Source organism: Oenanthe melanoleuca, chromosome 7 (assembly GCF_029582105.1).
Source record: "Oenanthe melanoleuca isolate GR-GAL-2019-014 chromosome 7, OMel1.0, whole genome shotgun sequence".
In the NCBI taxonomy this organism is placed as follows: Eukaryota; Metazoa; Chordata; class Aves; order Passeriformes; family Muscicapidae; genus Oenanthe; species Oenanthe melanoleuca.
In genome coordinates, this window is record NC_079341.1 from 26535521 (window position 1) to 26552276 (window position 16756).

General features: G+C 40.8%; 1 protein-coding gene across 4 annotated transcripts in view; it reads right to left on the minus strand.

The window, feature by feature from the left end:
* SEMA5B (semaphorin 5B) overlaps positions 1–16756 on the minus strand; it is a 257508-nt gene that overhangs the window by 111034 nt on the left and 129718 nt on the right. For all 4 annotated transcript variants that reach the window (XM_056496469.1, XM_056496470.1, XM_056496467.1 and 1 more), the window contains exon 5: positions 2071–2170. In XM_056496469.1, coding sequence (XP_056352444.1) covers positions 2071–2170 — 100 coding nt within the window. The remainder of the gene's footprint in view (positions 1–2070; positions 2171–16756) is intronic.

Sequence of the window (16756 nt, forward strand, 5' to 3'; positions counted from 1 at the left end):
TACTAATATGATCTACAGCAGCACATTTAAACATGGTTAACATTTAAATTTAGGTTTCATAAATTACACCCTGCAGAGATGGATAGAGACAGCTCCTATCTCTTTGAGGTATTGTTTCATTTGCAAATTCAAGCAGATGGTGCACGAGCAACTAATGACTCAAAAAATCACCCCTAAAAATAGTCCAGAACAAGGTGTGGATTTATCAGGGAAGGAGGGAACAGGAAAGGCTTTACTTCCCCTTCCCATTTCTCAGGCAGAGCTCCCAGAGCTCAGTGCACCCGGAGCTGTGCAGCACCAAGGACCCCATCCACACCCCATTTTCAAGAACCTCTCCCCACCACCTCCTACAGGGTGGAGCTGAGATGAGGAAATGGGCTCAGCACTCCCCACTTTCTCCACACCAAGAATGTGTATCCAACTGAGAAAAAACCAAAAACACCTGGGAAATGATATCTTCATTAAATGTACCCTGAACTGCTCAGCACAGCCATGTGGCACCACTGAAACTTTCAGTCTCCCAGTCAGGTGGGTAGTGCTTCATGAAAACTGACTTTTCCAACTAAATTCTATAAATACTTGTCACTGCTTCCTCATGAGGGCAATACCATGCAATGTAGTGTGCCTCCACTGGGAAGCCAGCTCTGCTGTCACTGCCCTGTTTGTGATGATGGTGTACCCCTGTCTAACCACTCGTACAAACTCTCAGGGAGGCAGAGCCCCTCCAGGACGTGCTGTGGGGTTTGAGGAGGGGTGAGGAACTGTGTGGGGAAAACCTGCCATGCAGCCCAATTATGTGAACCACTAATTCCTCAGAGCACTGTGCCTGTGCAATGCCTGACAGAAGGCACTGTTCACAGCCATTCCCAAAGTAATGCTGTTCTGAGGTAATAAATATTAATAATTTCTGGTTAAAGATCCCAGCACCAGTAAAGCCACAGCTTAAAAAGTAAAATGTTTCTGCATGAAAAGCAAGAGGGCCCCTGGCAATTTGAACAGCTACAGGAAGGTAAGTGTTATTATTTACTGCACATATACAGACAGAAAATATATATTAAATCATACTTCAGTTGTTTCTGTGAAGCATAAAACTCTGCTTCTTCACATCTTGCTCTTTTCTCTTGCTCATGCCATGAGTTCATCTGTCTGCTCATGTCCCTGTCCTCTATTGCGGAATACACTGGGAAGAAAGCACTCTCCCTCCGTTTTTGTCAGAGACTGATAACACAGTGCTATCTGATTCAAAATTTTATACTTTAACTGATTTGTTAAACCAATGCTTAGTATCTTTTTTTGGGGGGGGGCTTTTCTTATCTGTTTATTATGCAATAAAAAATAGTTGCTGTTGGGGCTCATGATTCAACCACTTCATACATTCCTTACATATATTATTTCACTGAAGCATAGCTCTTTTCTCCATTACAAATGAAGCTCTAAATTTGTAAGATCTTTCCTGTGCTTGTCTTGTGTGTTTCCCTCCTCCTCTTGTGACATCCTAAATAAAAATAATGTTTAAAAATAAAGGAAAATATATGATAACTATATACAATGAGCCAGAAGAAAGAGTTGCACCAGAATGCAGCGGGCGAGGATCTGACTACATCAGCCAGATGAAGCACACAGGTTCTGAAGCAGATTCTAAGAGAGAAGAAAGCCACCATTCACATTGGCTCTGTCACTTACACAAAGGTGTGTAGATGAACCTGGTTCTGAGTGAAAGTCTTGCCAGTGCAAATAAACCATAAAGTCAAGTTCTATGCTGGCAGAGGGATGATGCAGAATGATTTACTGTAGCTCTTATAACATTCACAATACTGAGTGAGATGCCAACATTCTGCTTCATTAACCAGTCATTTTGATTGCATCTTTTTTCTTTTTTCTTTTTAATTCTAGTAATTTTCTCTTCTTTGCAATTATACTGAATGTCTAAATCCCTCTATATAAATTATAGCTTTCTTTTTGAAGGGGAAACTGGCCACATAAGCTGGAAACACACTCTTCTCTGAAGCCAGAACCTGAAGGGAAAGAGCTTGAGCAGCAACCCTAGACTAATCAAAAGATTATCTTTACCTTGCTCCCACAATGAGCTGGTTCCTGTTGGCATCCAGTGCAAGCTGAGAAAAGTCATGCACACCTGGATAGGTGAAATTCGACACCCAGGGCTTCAGATCTGCAATGAAAACAAGAAAGCAAAAAACAGTAAAGCTGCTCCAGAAGCAGTGAGTTCACCCGGACATCCACTAATGGATTTCCTACTGAGTTATCTGTCAGGGGAAGGCTAATTAATAACATCTTCAAAGGGTTTCTATTTATTCTGATTCTCAGTAGAACATGCAAAAGATCCACACATAAACACAAGGCTGTCTCAGCAGTTATTTTCACATCCACAATGGAGTGTCAGCATTGGTTTCAGAAACAACAGCAGCTCAATTTTGCTTCTCTTAAAACTGAGGAAACATCTTCAGTGTCAGGATTAAGTGGTGTAAAGGGATGAGGCTGACTGCCATAACACTTCCCCAGCCTTGCCTTCTGTGCTAATCAAAGAGAAACTGCTGCCTGCCAGAAAGAGAAGGTTGTGCCAACTGATCAAGAACCAAGTTAGAGTACTTCTGATCTGCACTCAAGACCTGGCTGCTTCAATGACAGATTTTGCCTTCTCTTTCAGGTCTTAGGTTCTCTTCTAGGTTTCACTTTACCTAGCATTTCACAGCCTATCAGGCTAAATCCTTTCTTCATTTTCAGATGGTGGGATGTTGGATGTCATCACAACATCCCTGTGGCTGAGCAATTGCACTCGACACTGGCTTTATCAACTGCCTTGGATTTGCCCATCTAAGCAACTGTCCAAAATGTAAACACACAGGTTAAATGCAAAACAATAGATCTGGCTATGCTTTGCTTGAAGAGACAAAGCTCTTCCAGAAGTAACATCTGTTAACATAAACTGAGCAATCCAGGGCAGGAAGTCCTGTTGTAATTAGAAAAAAACAAAAAAACAAAAAAACAAAACAAAAAAAACAAAACAAAACAAAAAAAAACAAAAAACAAAAAAAAACCAAAAAAAAACAAACAAACAAAAAAAAAAAAAACCAAAAAAAACCCAAAAAAAACCCAAAAAAACCAAACAAACAAAAAAAAAACAGCAAAAAAAAAACTGTTTTAAAAGAAAAAAGGTGAATTACTATTTTAGGGTACCCTCAGGCATGATGCTAGGGCATTCACAACATCCTTTCTGTCAATACCACTACCAATTTTGACCTTATGTATATCACACATCACAGAATTTCAATCTCTCACACCTTTATTGCACAAAATAACTGGGAATAGATTCAAATGTATCTTTGAGAAAGTCATCCAGCCTTCCTATGAGGACTTCTCTTGAGAATTTATTCTGTTAACTTCTCTAGCTGTAAAATATATGGAGAATTCCAAATATCTCAGGGGGCAAGCCACAGATGAGACCAAATCAGTATGACTGTAATCCCTCTGTGATCTGTTGACAAGTGCCCTGCCTCATTCAAGGACTGGTTGTTGAAGTTCCAGGAGGCTCAGCATGGAAGGTAATATCTTCTGGTTTCATGCCAACAGGATACCAATACACAGGCCAATGACCTGATGACTCAACAATAATGATGTAGTTCAGACCAGTACAAAAGAGCTCTGAAAAAACATGTTCCACTGTCATTTTATATCCCCAATGATAAATTGAAAAGCCTCACTGAAGGCAGTCATGTTTGAATGCTTTGTTGCCAGCATTTGTTTCCCTTTCCACAGGGGCGAGAGGACAATGCTGATGAGGAATATCACTAAGGCCTGTGGTGTCTTGGCATGCTTCACAGGATTACAGATGTGCAATGGTTTAAAACCTTTGACATAGGGATATTTGTTGAGTAATTTCAAGTCATTTCTCCCTCCAGGGATGTCTGAACCTTAATCAAGCCTTTAAGTTATTGAAACCTTAAGAAAACACATATAAAAAGGTCCCTGAAGTCTACATGGCCTGCCTCTCTTTCCAAAGCAGGACCTTGTCATGGAGCTTCTGCCTTTGCCCTGAACACCACCATGTTTCATAACAGCTCCTATAATCCCTTACCACAGAGCTGGACACTATCTGGCCTTGCCCCATGCCCTGCCTAACTGGACGCTGCCAGGCCCCCTCCAACAGGGAGACCTCCATCCTCACAATAATAAAAATTCTGCTGCTGGGAGCTAGAGGGTTTCAGCCCTTCTCAGCATTCCTGTCACACTGTGTAACCACACACAACACGTGTACCTCCTCTGCTCTTCAATGAAAAGGCATGAGTTAAGGAATAACTCCTCTAACCTTCAAGTATCTCCACCTCCTACACTCCTCTGGGACCCTTAATGATGTACTAGCACCAGGGAGGCACTGCAGTTTCACCTCTGGCATTCTCCTAACTAATGGGGATCTGACTTCTTTTCCTGTAGCTCTTTAGCTGCAGAGATATTTCTGAGCCAAGCAGCAGAACCAGCAACAATAACACCTTTCAGGCAGGTTAGCTGGCTGACATGCTGCAGATCTTCTGGCATTTCTGCTGGTGATGGGGGTAGGATTAGAGGATTGCTATATAATGATGATACCTTTTAAGGATCCTGCTTTTAGGCCATAGTTTCTCTTGTCATTTTACCTCCTCTTCTACTGACTCTTTCCTACTAACTAACCCACTATTAGAGTGCAGTGGCAGGAAGAATATTTCTTCATCTGCTGCTCTAAGCAAAAGCTCATCACTTCAGAGAGGTATATTCATTAGTTCTTCCTTTTAATGGCAAGCTCTGACAAACTACAGGTAAAAATAATTTTTTTAAAATTAAAGGTAGTAGTTTGCTTAAATCTTTCCAAGTTGGCTCAAATGTCAATCAAGCCCAAGAAATAACAGGCAGTGTCTTGATTTCTATTAGTACTGCAGGTGGTACAATTTATAAAGAAACCCTTCCCAGTTATTAAATTAAAGGCTGAAAGGCATGCATCCTCATAGCAAAATTAAGCTTTTATAGGCATGTAGTTGGAGATTATTAAACCCAGCATGGTCCCAGATAAGAATGTATAAATGCAAGTTGTCAGAATTCATGCCAAATGGCACATTTTCCTTCCCAAATTTTTTCTTCCTGTTAAGTGGGAATGCAACTGCAACCAAGAATGAGGACATGGGTCTTTTTTCATTCAACACATTCAAATTTACTGCTCAGACCACAGGCATCCCTAAAAACAGCTTCACTCTGAAACTAACTCAGTACTTCAAGGTAAGTGCTGCCCTAGGCCCACCCCATACTAGCTGAAGTTTGCACATATGGACCCAATGAACTCCAGAGATTGCTTGCATTTGACCTTCTTCTGAAGGCTGATTTTTCCAGTGCTGACTCTTTAATTTGGCTGGAAACCTTCAGTGCTGGGGTCTGTTTACATTTGTAAAAGTATCTGTTTAAAAACAGTATGAAAAATTAAAAACCAAGGCTCTGGCTTTGCACGTCGGCAGCAGGAGACTGAAAACTAGGAACCACATGGCTTAGGGGCAAAATGTTCATCAAGGCCTCCTTTGTGCTTCTTGTCTCTAATCATTTCCAGGGGGTTAAAGATCCATGCTCTCACTTCCTCCACATGAAAACCAACGGACAAAAGTTTAACAGTTTCCAACACCATCCATCTCCAGGTATCTGATTCAGAACCTCTAAAGCTCTGCGAGTCCCTCTACAGCTCAAGGTGGTTCAGGTATTCACTGCAAAGAAGATAAAGCTTTGAAGGAAATGTAAGTCTGGAGGCACAGCTGTGCTCAGCTGTTATGCAAGCCTAAAACAAGGTGAAAAGAGGCCCTCTGCCATTTCAAAGGGTGGTCCCTGCAGCCTCTAGCACACTGCTCTGACTTCCTGAGAGCAGGGGACTGGGACCAGGATTACTCCTGCTGCACAAAGGACAGCAAGGCAAACTGCAGGAGCTGGGTTTAAGGGTCTGATCCAAAAGCTTTTCAAATCGTTGGCAGTTTTCCGCTGAGTTTGATGGGTTTTGGATCAGCTTCTAAAGATATGGTAAACCTGGTAATACTTGAGTCTTCATCTCCTCAAAAACAACTGCTCCCCACCTCACCCTTACTCTGTGTGTTTTGGAGGAAGGAAATGTGTAAACACTGAGCTGAGACTTCCCTGTTTGAAGGACAGCATTCACTGCTTCATCTCACTTAAGCCCACGTGTTGCTCCCATCCCCAGCAAGCTGTAACAGCTTTGTGTGTCCAGCACATATCACACAGGAGCAGAGGTTAAATGCCCATGCCTTGAAATTGCAAAGCCATTGTAGGTGCATGGAGTATGGCTACCCACAGTGCTATTCAAGAACAGCTCTTGTAGAATAATTCTCAGCAAGGATTTCCTATTTGAAGCAAAAGAAACTAAACTGAACAGGACCAAGGATTCTTTGTGTAAAATGAGGGTATACCCACAAGAACAGACTAACCATGCTCCTATCCTAGGACTGCACAGAAAAGCTTCAAAGAGATCATAAAAATACCTTAAGAGAGATAAATTCAGAGGGTCCCCATTCCAGAAAAGATAACCTGAATCCCACACCTTATGTAAGGCTCTGTAAAACAGGCTGATTCAACAGTAAAAGTTTGTGCAATGAAGTAGAGCATACACAGCACTTTGGACCTGTCAGACTCAATGGCAATAAAGAAGCACCTGTTCTGCAGATACTCAGACCTACTTTTGTGCAGTTCTAAGTTGAGCACACATTGAATGCTTCCCTTACTGCCTCAGCATGGTCTCTTCTAAGTTCTCTTAACTTAGCTGACTAGTTCAGGACATGCTTAATTACTGTGTGTGAGTATTGGAGAACTCCTGGCAAGACCCAGATGACAGCCATGACTTCTGTAACTTTTACAGTATTCTTCCCTTTTGGTTTGCTTCAGCCTTTGCACAGGGCAGATTATGTATAGTGATTGCAGATACTCCTGTTTGCAAGTACTCAACCACTCAGTTTTATTTCAGACCACCCACTAGGCTGGAGGACTCTCAGTATTGGATTTGAACCATGATCAAGAGATGCAAATCATACTGTAAAACAAGGAAAGGCCTCAGGCTCTCTTCTTGGTATAGACTGATAAAATGTCCCGTTTTCAGAATCAGACCTACCATCTCTGACCATCCTCTGCTTCAATTATCCTCAGTATTCAGAGACTTTCCATTAAGTGGACAGTTGCCTGCTAAGACTAACCCACAGTTTCAATTCTGTGTGGGCCCCTGACCAGACCCATCAGAGACAAGGCAAACAAGGCTATAACCAAAGCTGAGAAAGCTAATGATTACCCAGCCATGCTATCACCTGTCTTCTCAAATGCTGCAAGTGTGGACATTTCCAAGAATGCACAGAAGTTACAGTGAAATTACAACATTATCTTTATTGGACTGACAATGAATCATATTTTAATATCAGCTTCATTTTAAATTTTAGCTCTCAGTTATAGGCCACACCACAGGTTAGTGCAATAGACTTTGGACATTAACTTTTACTCCCGCTCCATGCTGAGTCTTAAGAGTAGCCTCCACAACAGAAAACCACTCCACAATTTAGCAAATCAGGGGAGGGAGAAATCTTTTGCTGCATGGGCAGAGCTGAGCAAACAAATGTGTCAGCACTCGGAGCTCAACTTTACTTATGAGGCCAAAAAACTCAATCTGGCTTTACCCCAGAAGTCCTCCTACACATACATATCACCCTGCTGTCTTGTCTTCCCATCACCACCTCCACCTCATTACTTGTATTCCTTCTTTCTTTCTTTAAACCTGATCCGTTGAAGTCTTTAATTGTATTTTAAATATGTCCTCATCCCAACTGCTGCAATTTCCAGTGTCATTGTCTTCTCAAATCTCTGATTTCTACTCACAGCTCTGAGGACTTAGAAGGCTGTTGACAGAATACATGCCCTCCTAACAAAACGGGCCAAACCAGCAGTTTCCTTCTCTCTCCCCTCAATACCGAAACCCAACTCAGATGTTCTTCCAGCTGTCTCAGTTTCATGGTTGCATTCAGTTTACCCTTCTGACCCCATATTCACCTCTCCTGCTTTCTTTCCTAGCAGTCTTCACCTTCTAGATATGTTTCTACCTCATTTCCTGCCCACTCAAAAAAATTTTCCTGCCTTGACCAACTACAAAACTCCTTCTCAGATGAAAGAACAATGAACTAACCCATGAATGGCCTGTGAGTCACTGTGATAGCAGTTTGCAGTGAGCCATTCCTTTTCCATGAAATCCAAGAAGCAAGAGCTGCTAATTTCCCTCTCCAATCTGTTCCAGAATATGTGGATAGCAGATGACTGGAAAAAGAAAAAATAAGATTTTTTCTTTTGGTCTTGTAAAAGAAGGAATAGTCCTATCCCTCAACTACCAAGGAACAGAACAGGACAGAAGAAAAGGCTCTGTTTTTTACCATCCTGAAGAAAAAAAATCCCCAAACTAAAGACTCAGGTCTTGCCTCCACAGAGCCACAGGAATCACAACAAACATAGTAACATTTAAAGATCTGTATGATTTTATGCCTCTTTTCTTAATGTCTACAGCTCCTCTCTGAACTGAACTTGCTGAGCATCTTCCACCCAGGAGGCAAATGACAGCTGGAGATGTAGGCATGGTCCCAAGAGTCCAATAGCACTGACACAGGAGTTCTCTGTCTTGAGCAAATCATAAACTATTTAATGTCTCAGTGGTTCCAATTGTTAAATGGATTTAGGGATACTGGCTGGTGCATCAAGGCATAATTATCTGTAACGCACATGATGTACAGGAGGCAGTAAGTATTGCATATTGCATACCCAGCATTTTGATTCTTTATTTCCTAAATGTTAATTGTCTCTTCAAAACAAGTGTTGCTAAATTGTTTCAATATGAAGAATAAAGAACTTAGTCCAAACCAAATTTCTGCAAAAGTACAATTACAACTGCTTGTTTATTTAATTTTTTATTATAAATATGGAGCAGCTGGCAAAACACACCAATATATGAGAAAGAACCAAGGGATTCTATCCCAGATAAAGCAAACACTAAATAATAAGCATGAACTAGTGCTCACTTCCAGTATGGAACACTGTGCTGGTCAGTTGTTCTGGGGCCACCTCAAGGAAGGATATTGAAGGACTGCAATTCACATTCCAAATTCAGCACATTTCTACAGTATGCAGCAGTTCTGTTCCATCAGAGAGGTCAGTCTCATCCCTCTCTGATTCACCATTTTGCACAAATTCCTAATTTGCACATGGTGAAGAGTTGGCAGAAGTTATATCCAGACCTGACCAGGGCAAAGCTGGGAGACTTCCAGGAGCAAGGAAACTTTCACTTGGTGAGTCCCCAGGCCTCAGACTGGGACTGGGAAAGAAGTCCTGTAACTTGAGAGAGGGTCTTCACTCTTCAACATGGTTCCTATAGCTCAGGCCCACCAAGACCTCAATCTTCAACTACAGAAAACCATTTAGGTAGGAAAATACCTCTAAGATCATCAAGTCCAGCCATCAAGTTCATTAACTCAGAACTGCCAAGTCCAGCACTGAACTATACCCCTGAGAGCCACATCTACTCTTCTTTTAAATACCTCCAGGGATGACTCAAATACACCTTTCACATTCTCCTTGACCAATAAAGAGCAAGAGAGGATGCCACAGTGCTGCAGGAGTGCTGGATATGGATGTGTGTCCATGAGACATAAGCATGTCCATTTGCCCTGCTTAAGATTTACAGGACCAAAGGTGTGTGTCTACATAGCACAGGACTTGTGGAAAGAATGGACTTGTCTTTCCTCAGCTGGCTGTCATCTGGGACAAACACCACCATAACACTTCCTTCTCTCCACAACAACCTTGCCTGCAGCCCCACACAGCACTGCACAGTGTCATGTGGCCACAGTTTCACCAGCTGGTGAAACTTGGCTAAGCAGTGCCACACACAGCCCCAGAGAGAACCAGCCCAAAGACTTCTTGTTCTCCTGAGGATGTTGCAGAGTGTTTAATTATTGTGATCTGCTGTTTACTGAGACAAGCCCCGCAGCTGTCACGCAATGTCCCTCACTTAGAAAGATAAAGTGAGTGCTCATGCATCACTTGCAGCTTCCTATGACATTCTGATCAGTATAATCCCTCTTTTCAGGCAAGAAAGCAAGCTGCATCCTGGCTCCTACAACCACTGCAGTCTGATGAGGAAAAAAACCAACTCCCCTTTATCATCATTCAAGGATGCTTCAGTCTGCCTCCTCCACATCAGGAGGCAAATTTTTTTCACTCTCCTTACAGTTACATGTCTAAATCAGCCACTTGTGCCAGCAGAGGTGGTGCAATACTCAGGACTAGTTTTCCCTAGAGAGAAGGTAGGAGAAGGCAGGGAGAGTAGGGCTAAACTCTCCTTGAGTTTTTCCTGCAGGTAACCAGATCTGCCACAGAAAAAGAAGTGTGTGATTGTGGTGAACATCTGAAGCAGATGGTGATCCTCTTTGCTGGCTAACCAAAGACTGAACTGGAGATGCCCAGTTTGTGCTCTGTAGCTGCCAGGTTTACAAGGACTCCTGTCTTCTGCAGACAAAGCTCCCACCATGAGGCTGATACAGCAGAGGAGAGCACAGGCTGTAAATTCCTGAAAGAGTTTTGAAATTAGGTTTTTCTCATAAGAATCAGTGTTTTAAATTGGAAACTGGCTAATAATAAACAACCCCATTGACTTCAAGAAAAGTCCATATTCAGAACCTGACTGAGCTATCTGTGGGCTTTCCAGGGTGAACCCTGTAGGATAAAACAAGAATATTTTTTATGAGATTGGTAATAAAGTGAACTTTATCAAAGCATATTGTCATCCTTGAATGGAAGGTTTTAGGAGAATGTGATATATTAGCACTCACCAGAAACAGATGTGCTAAATAAATGAGGTCTGCTGTACCACTGCTGCACCACAAACTTGTTCAGTTAGGGAACTATATTAAATAAGATCTGAAACTGAAAATTAGGTCTCTCCAAAGGATGTCTTTGTTTGCACTGAACCACAGAAAAAGAAGATAAGCACTTCACTTTAGATTTTCTCTCTGCTCTCTTTCTCTGATGTGTGTCCGAGATCTGAAAGAAAGGCTGCCCATCTCTATGTCCTAGATCCAACCCCTGTGCCGAAGACAGGACCATGCACATGCTGCTGTTAGCCTCAGTTACACCTCTGGAGAATAACAATCAGCTACTCTGTTGCTCACATGAGTTTTTTATGGCCTTGGTCTGTGCATAATGGTGACCTGAGTACCTGTTCCTCCATGCTGTGGGTCTGCCTCACTCAGTCCTGCTGCTGAGGATGTGTCCCTCTCATCAGCACCACCACTCATGGTCAGAGGCTGCTCCTTCACATGAGCTTTACCTTCCCTCACTCCCATATGTAAGTTACTTGATCACTTTACTTCCTGAAGCTTCACTGCAAAGTCTTCCTTTTCTCTCCTGCTTTTCATGTGATTATTTGTGAAGACACTTGAACACCATTAATGAGAAAGTCTTAAAGAACAAGCACCATTACTGTTATAATTATTATTATGGAATGAAAAATATATTGAGAGTGGTTGGGTGTAATTTTCAGAAGCTTTGCCTGAGAGCAATCATTTCCCTAACTACTGTATATTCATGGCTTTATCAGTCATAATTTTCAAACAAATTCTAAATCAAATCTAAAGAAGAAAGTTCTAGTTTTCATTTGCCCCAGTTCTATTTTTCAAGATTAAAAGGAAAATTGTTACAAGCTTTGCTTCCTAATGCAAACAAAATCCATACTGAAATGCACTGAATGTCAATTATTTTGAAGCACTCACAGGATGCCACCAGTTCCCATTCGAAATTCCATAATTAGTTAATGTTTGGACTCCATGTAACCAAGAGCAGCAAGGCTATGAGCTAGAAGACAATTCTCCCATAATATATTGTGCCTTCCCTTAATGCTTACATAAATACATGTCTAATACTTCACCTCACAACCTTCATCCTTTGTTAACTAAAATTTGGTTTGGATTGTCAAAATTTCACTTGCTCAAGAAAAGTATAAATCTTGACCAGAATTTCCTATGGGGCTTTCCCACGTGGCCTTTGGAGTTGATGAATGCTAATGTGCTTTTTTCCTATCAGTATACAGTAAAGAGAATAATGTATTAGTGACCAATTCAACAATAGTGGGGGTGTTTGGTGAAATGTCAAGAACTTTCTAAACAAATAAATCATACCTTATTATCCTTCAGCCCACAAAGTTAAAACAGCTTCTGCTTTCAATACAAGAAAACACTTAGCTGCTCCTCACACGTTTCAATGTTTGAAGTTGGCCACATTTCAATAAAATGTTGTTTAAAGAAATAAAATATTGAGAAAATACATAGCAAACTACATTCAAGTCACCTGAATCACATTTATCAGGTAAGAGGTAATAATTATTGAGTCTGAAGTTAAAACCCAGATTTAAACACTACCAAACTAAATAATTTTGAAAACCTGAGGCAACAGACAGAGAACTTGTCTGCATCTAGGAGAGACTGAGGATTAGACAATGGATAAAATGCCACACATTGAGAACTCACATCAGCCATGATGATGCAGTCTGCAAAGCTGAGATTTGCAGTTCTGAGAAGATCAGAGATATAAGCAATTTATCCAAGTCTACTTCTGTCCTATGCCTCATCATGGGATCAGCTGAGGTGTTTTTATGGATGAAGACAGGCTGCAATTATTAAAGCAGGGACAAATTATGTTTTTCCATCTTACCCTGACCACCATGACCCAGGGGGAAAAGCCCTGAGAGACACAACAGAGAAAAACCTGGGAAGTATTCATACTTTTTCTAGAGCATACTGATTTAATGGATGAAATTAATGAGATATAAATAATGGTAGGAACTGCAAGCGGAAACCTGTCTACAACTCATTTCCAGTGAAGTTGTGAACATCCAACTGATTCATGTAACACAGATAAGTCTGCAAACTTTTAAGCACTTCCTTGGTAAACAAGATGAAGCCAAACACTCTGCAGCCATTACAAACATGAATGCATGTCCCTCATGGCTCTGGCTCTTGAAATAACCAACCTCGTATAGAATTGGCATGGAAGACGTTTCTGGTTTCCCAAGAAGCACATTACAAAGGAGCTCCAAATGTCTTTAAGGAGTAGCAAAAGTGCTTTATATCCAAGAGGGAGCTGTACAACAATGAAGCATACTGCTGGCAAGCAGGACAGTATGACACAGGCACAGCCCAATTGCAAATGCAGGCACTGATCTATTAGCAGTAAGATCCATACAGAAAAAATGAGAAATATGACATGATTGACAAGAAGTAGAAACAAATTCTCTGGTGTTTGGCTTACCAGAGTGGACCATAGGGGAGCTATGCTGAGATGACAAAGTGTTTTGTGAAATGGGAATTGGATGCATGTGTACATGCATGTATAAATAAAAAGGGATGCACTAAGAATAGACTTGACTTGTTTCACTAAACTCTTAACTCACTGGAAAACAAACAAGCATGCAACATCCTTAATGTAGCTACCCACTACAAATAGGTAGTAAGACACTGGAAACAGCCTCCTGGGAAGTAGAAGATCATTTTCTTATTGATCTAACAAGGGAAATCAAACTTTAACTGGATTTTCTATAAGCACAGAGTAGAACAATCTAATTATGAAAGGCCCAAACTGGGTATGCTATTATTGCTGGTGAACTGTACGATGAGCACCATTTATAAGCCCTAGGGAAACTGGGGCACCGTTGTGTTAGTTTGGTACTGTGCAAACACACAGCACGATGTTTGCAGCACAAAATTCCCGTCATGTCCCTCAGGATCTCCATGCAGGCTGCGAGGATAAACTATTCAGCTCATGGCCCCTCCCCAGCCCACATCTCTCCTGGCAGAGCAAATGTTATCTTTAGCATTTAAAGTATGTATATCTAGAACCAGAATTTAGATGCCTCAAATTGTCTGGACCATTTTCTCTAATGACATGGTAATGACATAAATAATTTTGGGAATGGAGTCTGTAAAGAAACAGGCATTTTTGCAGATCTGAACACAGGTAAAATAAAAGCATTTTACATATATAGTCTTCTTTCTGCTTAAAAGAGTAGGATGTGTACTGGATTCTTTCTTTCTTACCCACTCTCATAGCAAGACAAAGAAATACCAATTCAAACAGATGATTGGCTACTGTGGATGTGATACAATAAGAACAAAAAAAAAAAAAAAAACCAAAAAAAAAACCAAAAAAAACCAAAAAAAAAAAGAAAACCACCAGAATTTCTCAGGAAATAAGGGGAAAATAGTCAGAAATTTTACTTGGCTTCTTCTACAACAAGGATATTATCCAGTCAACTGGATGTTAAGAATATAATCTAGGGGTAAAATATAATGAAAAGAGATTGAGCACAAGAAAAGTGGGAACTGAAGACCAGAGAACACAAAACATGCTATGGCAACCCATTTGTCTGGTGATGGGAAGCCTGGTTAGCAAGGCTGTGAAAAAGAAGTTATTCAACCCCTTTGTAACATAAACTGTTTTGTTAACCTGACAGTAAATTAATGCACTCTGTATGACTGAATGGTCAGAGGCCTTATTATTATTATGGCCCATCCACAGAAAATTGCTGGTGTAACATAATCCTTTCCCCTGGCAGCAGGAGCATCAGAAGTGCTCTGCTGGGGTCACTCAGTCATTACACACTCCCATTGTGTACCAGGTTGTGATTCATGACTCAATGCATCTGGAGACCCACAGAAAGCCCCTGGGCCACACTGTTAAGCAGAAACATCCTCAGAGCAATCTGGGAATACCACATAAAATTTAGATTCCCCTACTTGTCTACCATTGCAGCCTAAACCTGCGTGTACTGGCATCAGAACATGGTATAGATTAAAAAGAAATCAGATTTTGAACTGAGGTGTGGTTTTGGACATGTCAGCCCTCTTCACCAGACCTTAAAAGACCTTAAAAGCAGTGGACAAAAGGTGCCTTTAATTTAATTCCTGTGTATTTTCTTTTTCTGCTGAGCTTTGCAGCAGAAAATACAAGATTAAACTGTATCATGAACAATCACAAGGAAACGGGTGCTGTGAAAAACATAACTCTGAATCTAACTCGGGTTTAAGAAACTCAAATGATAATCTGGGTCATTATCTTGATGCATCTGCAATTTTAATCTTTCTTTCTTTTGCACAATTGTCATGTTCTAATTAACTCACCAGTTTTCACCCTCTATCATTGAAGAGAGGAAAGGAACAAGAACAGTGAAAGAGGAGGACAGATTTTCTTTTTCCTGTGAAATATTCATGCCTTATTAAAACAAAGCAAACTGGCAGATTATGACTGTGTTTACACAGCCATCAATTCTGCAGAGTAGCGCTCATATTGACTGCCAAGAAATGCCCACCAATTCCTCAACTACAGAAACTGGGGCTTTTAATATTCCCTGCAGAATGATTTACCTCAGTGCAGGATTGCACAGACACATCCTCTGTAAACTCAAAGTTTGGTGTTCCTGGTTAATAGAGAGAGCAACACTTTTTCTCTTCTCCATACCTATAATACCCTCATTATTATTTTATCTACTGAATTGAATTTCACTGTTTTTTAACAGCAAGGTCTTCTCCTTTTGGCCCTCCCCAGTTAAAACAAATGGTTAGATTTATTTAGCAATTAAAATCTAGGTTTATCTACCAGAGCAAGGTTAGAACTAGTGCCGTATCATGTAGGCTTAAAGATTCTGCTAATTTATTTTAATCCACTTAAACCTTTAAGGCATGGATAATGGAAAACAGACAAGAAATCTCTTAAACTTTCCAAATTAAGAGACAAGAGTTTCCTCCTCTGTGAAGAATAGTAAAGCTCCCTAGAAGAACCCTGAAAGGTCAGCAAGGAAGCCTTTGACTACTTTCTTCCTGGAAACTCTATCTCAAAGGTCACAAAACCACAACTAAATTGCCTTTAGCAAAGAACCTAACTAGAGACACATTGCAAGGTACTCAATTACATCCTTTAGCAAAGAATGTAACTGGAGATGTATTGCAAAGTCTTAAATGGGAACCAAAATCGATATTCCAACATTTTGTTTTTAACAAGGAGACTCAGCAGCTGCTGATGCTGGCACACTGAGTTTAACACACTAGTCTGGAGCAAATTTTCAAATAATAATGGTACCAGTATAAAGATCTAGATGTTGTGTGGATAAGTAGAAAGATTATCCAGACAACAACTGAGGAGTACATGACATGTATGTTCATTGGAAATCTGACTGGGATAAGGACAAGAGAAATCCCACGCTTCAAAAGAGCAGGAAAAGAATCGTCCATTGCAACACAAAGGCCCCCTCTCACATTCAAGTTAAATGACCAGATGAACGACAGAAAAACTACTAGCCCAGGTGACAAACACATAATAAAACCAAACCAAACCAGGAATGCTACAAACAAAAGCACAGCCACTCCCTGCAATTTTAAATCAACTCACTTCTCTTGCATTCAAGCGTATCCAAATTCTCTATCACATTTCACTTATTAAGTGTCTGGCTCCAGCAAGCCAGGTGGGGCAATACTGAAACCAGTTAGAGAAAAGGAAACTGAAACACAGTTTCAGCATAGCACAAGATTACAGGGAGCCTGCAACAGAGTAGAAAATTGAGATTCTTAGACCAGTAGTCCCAAAACTGCCTGAATTAAGTGACTGCTGTGAAACCTCAGAATTCAAACACTGTAAAGCATCAAAGGGAAAATGA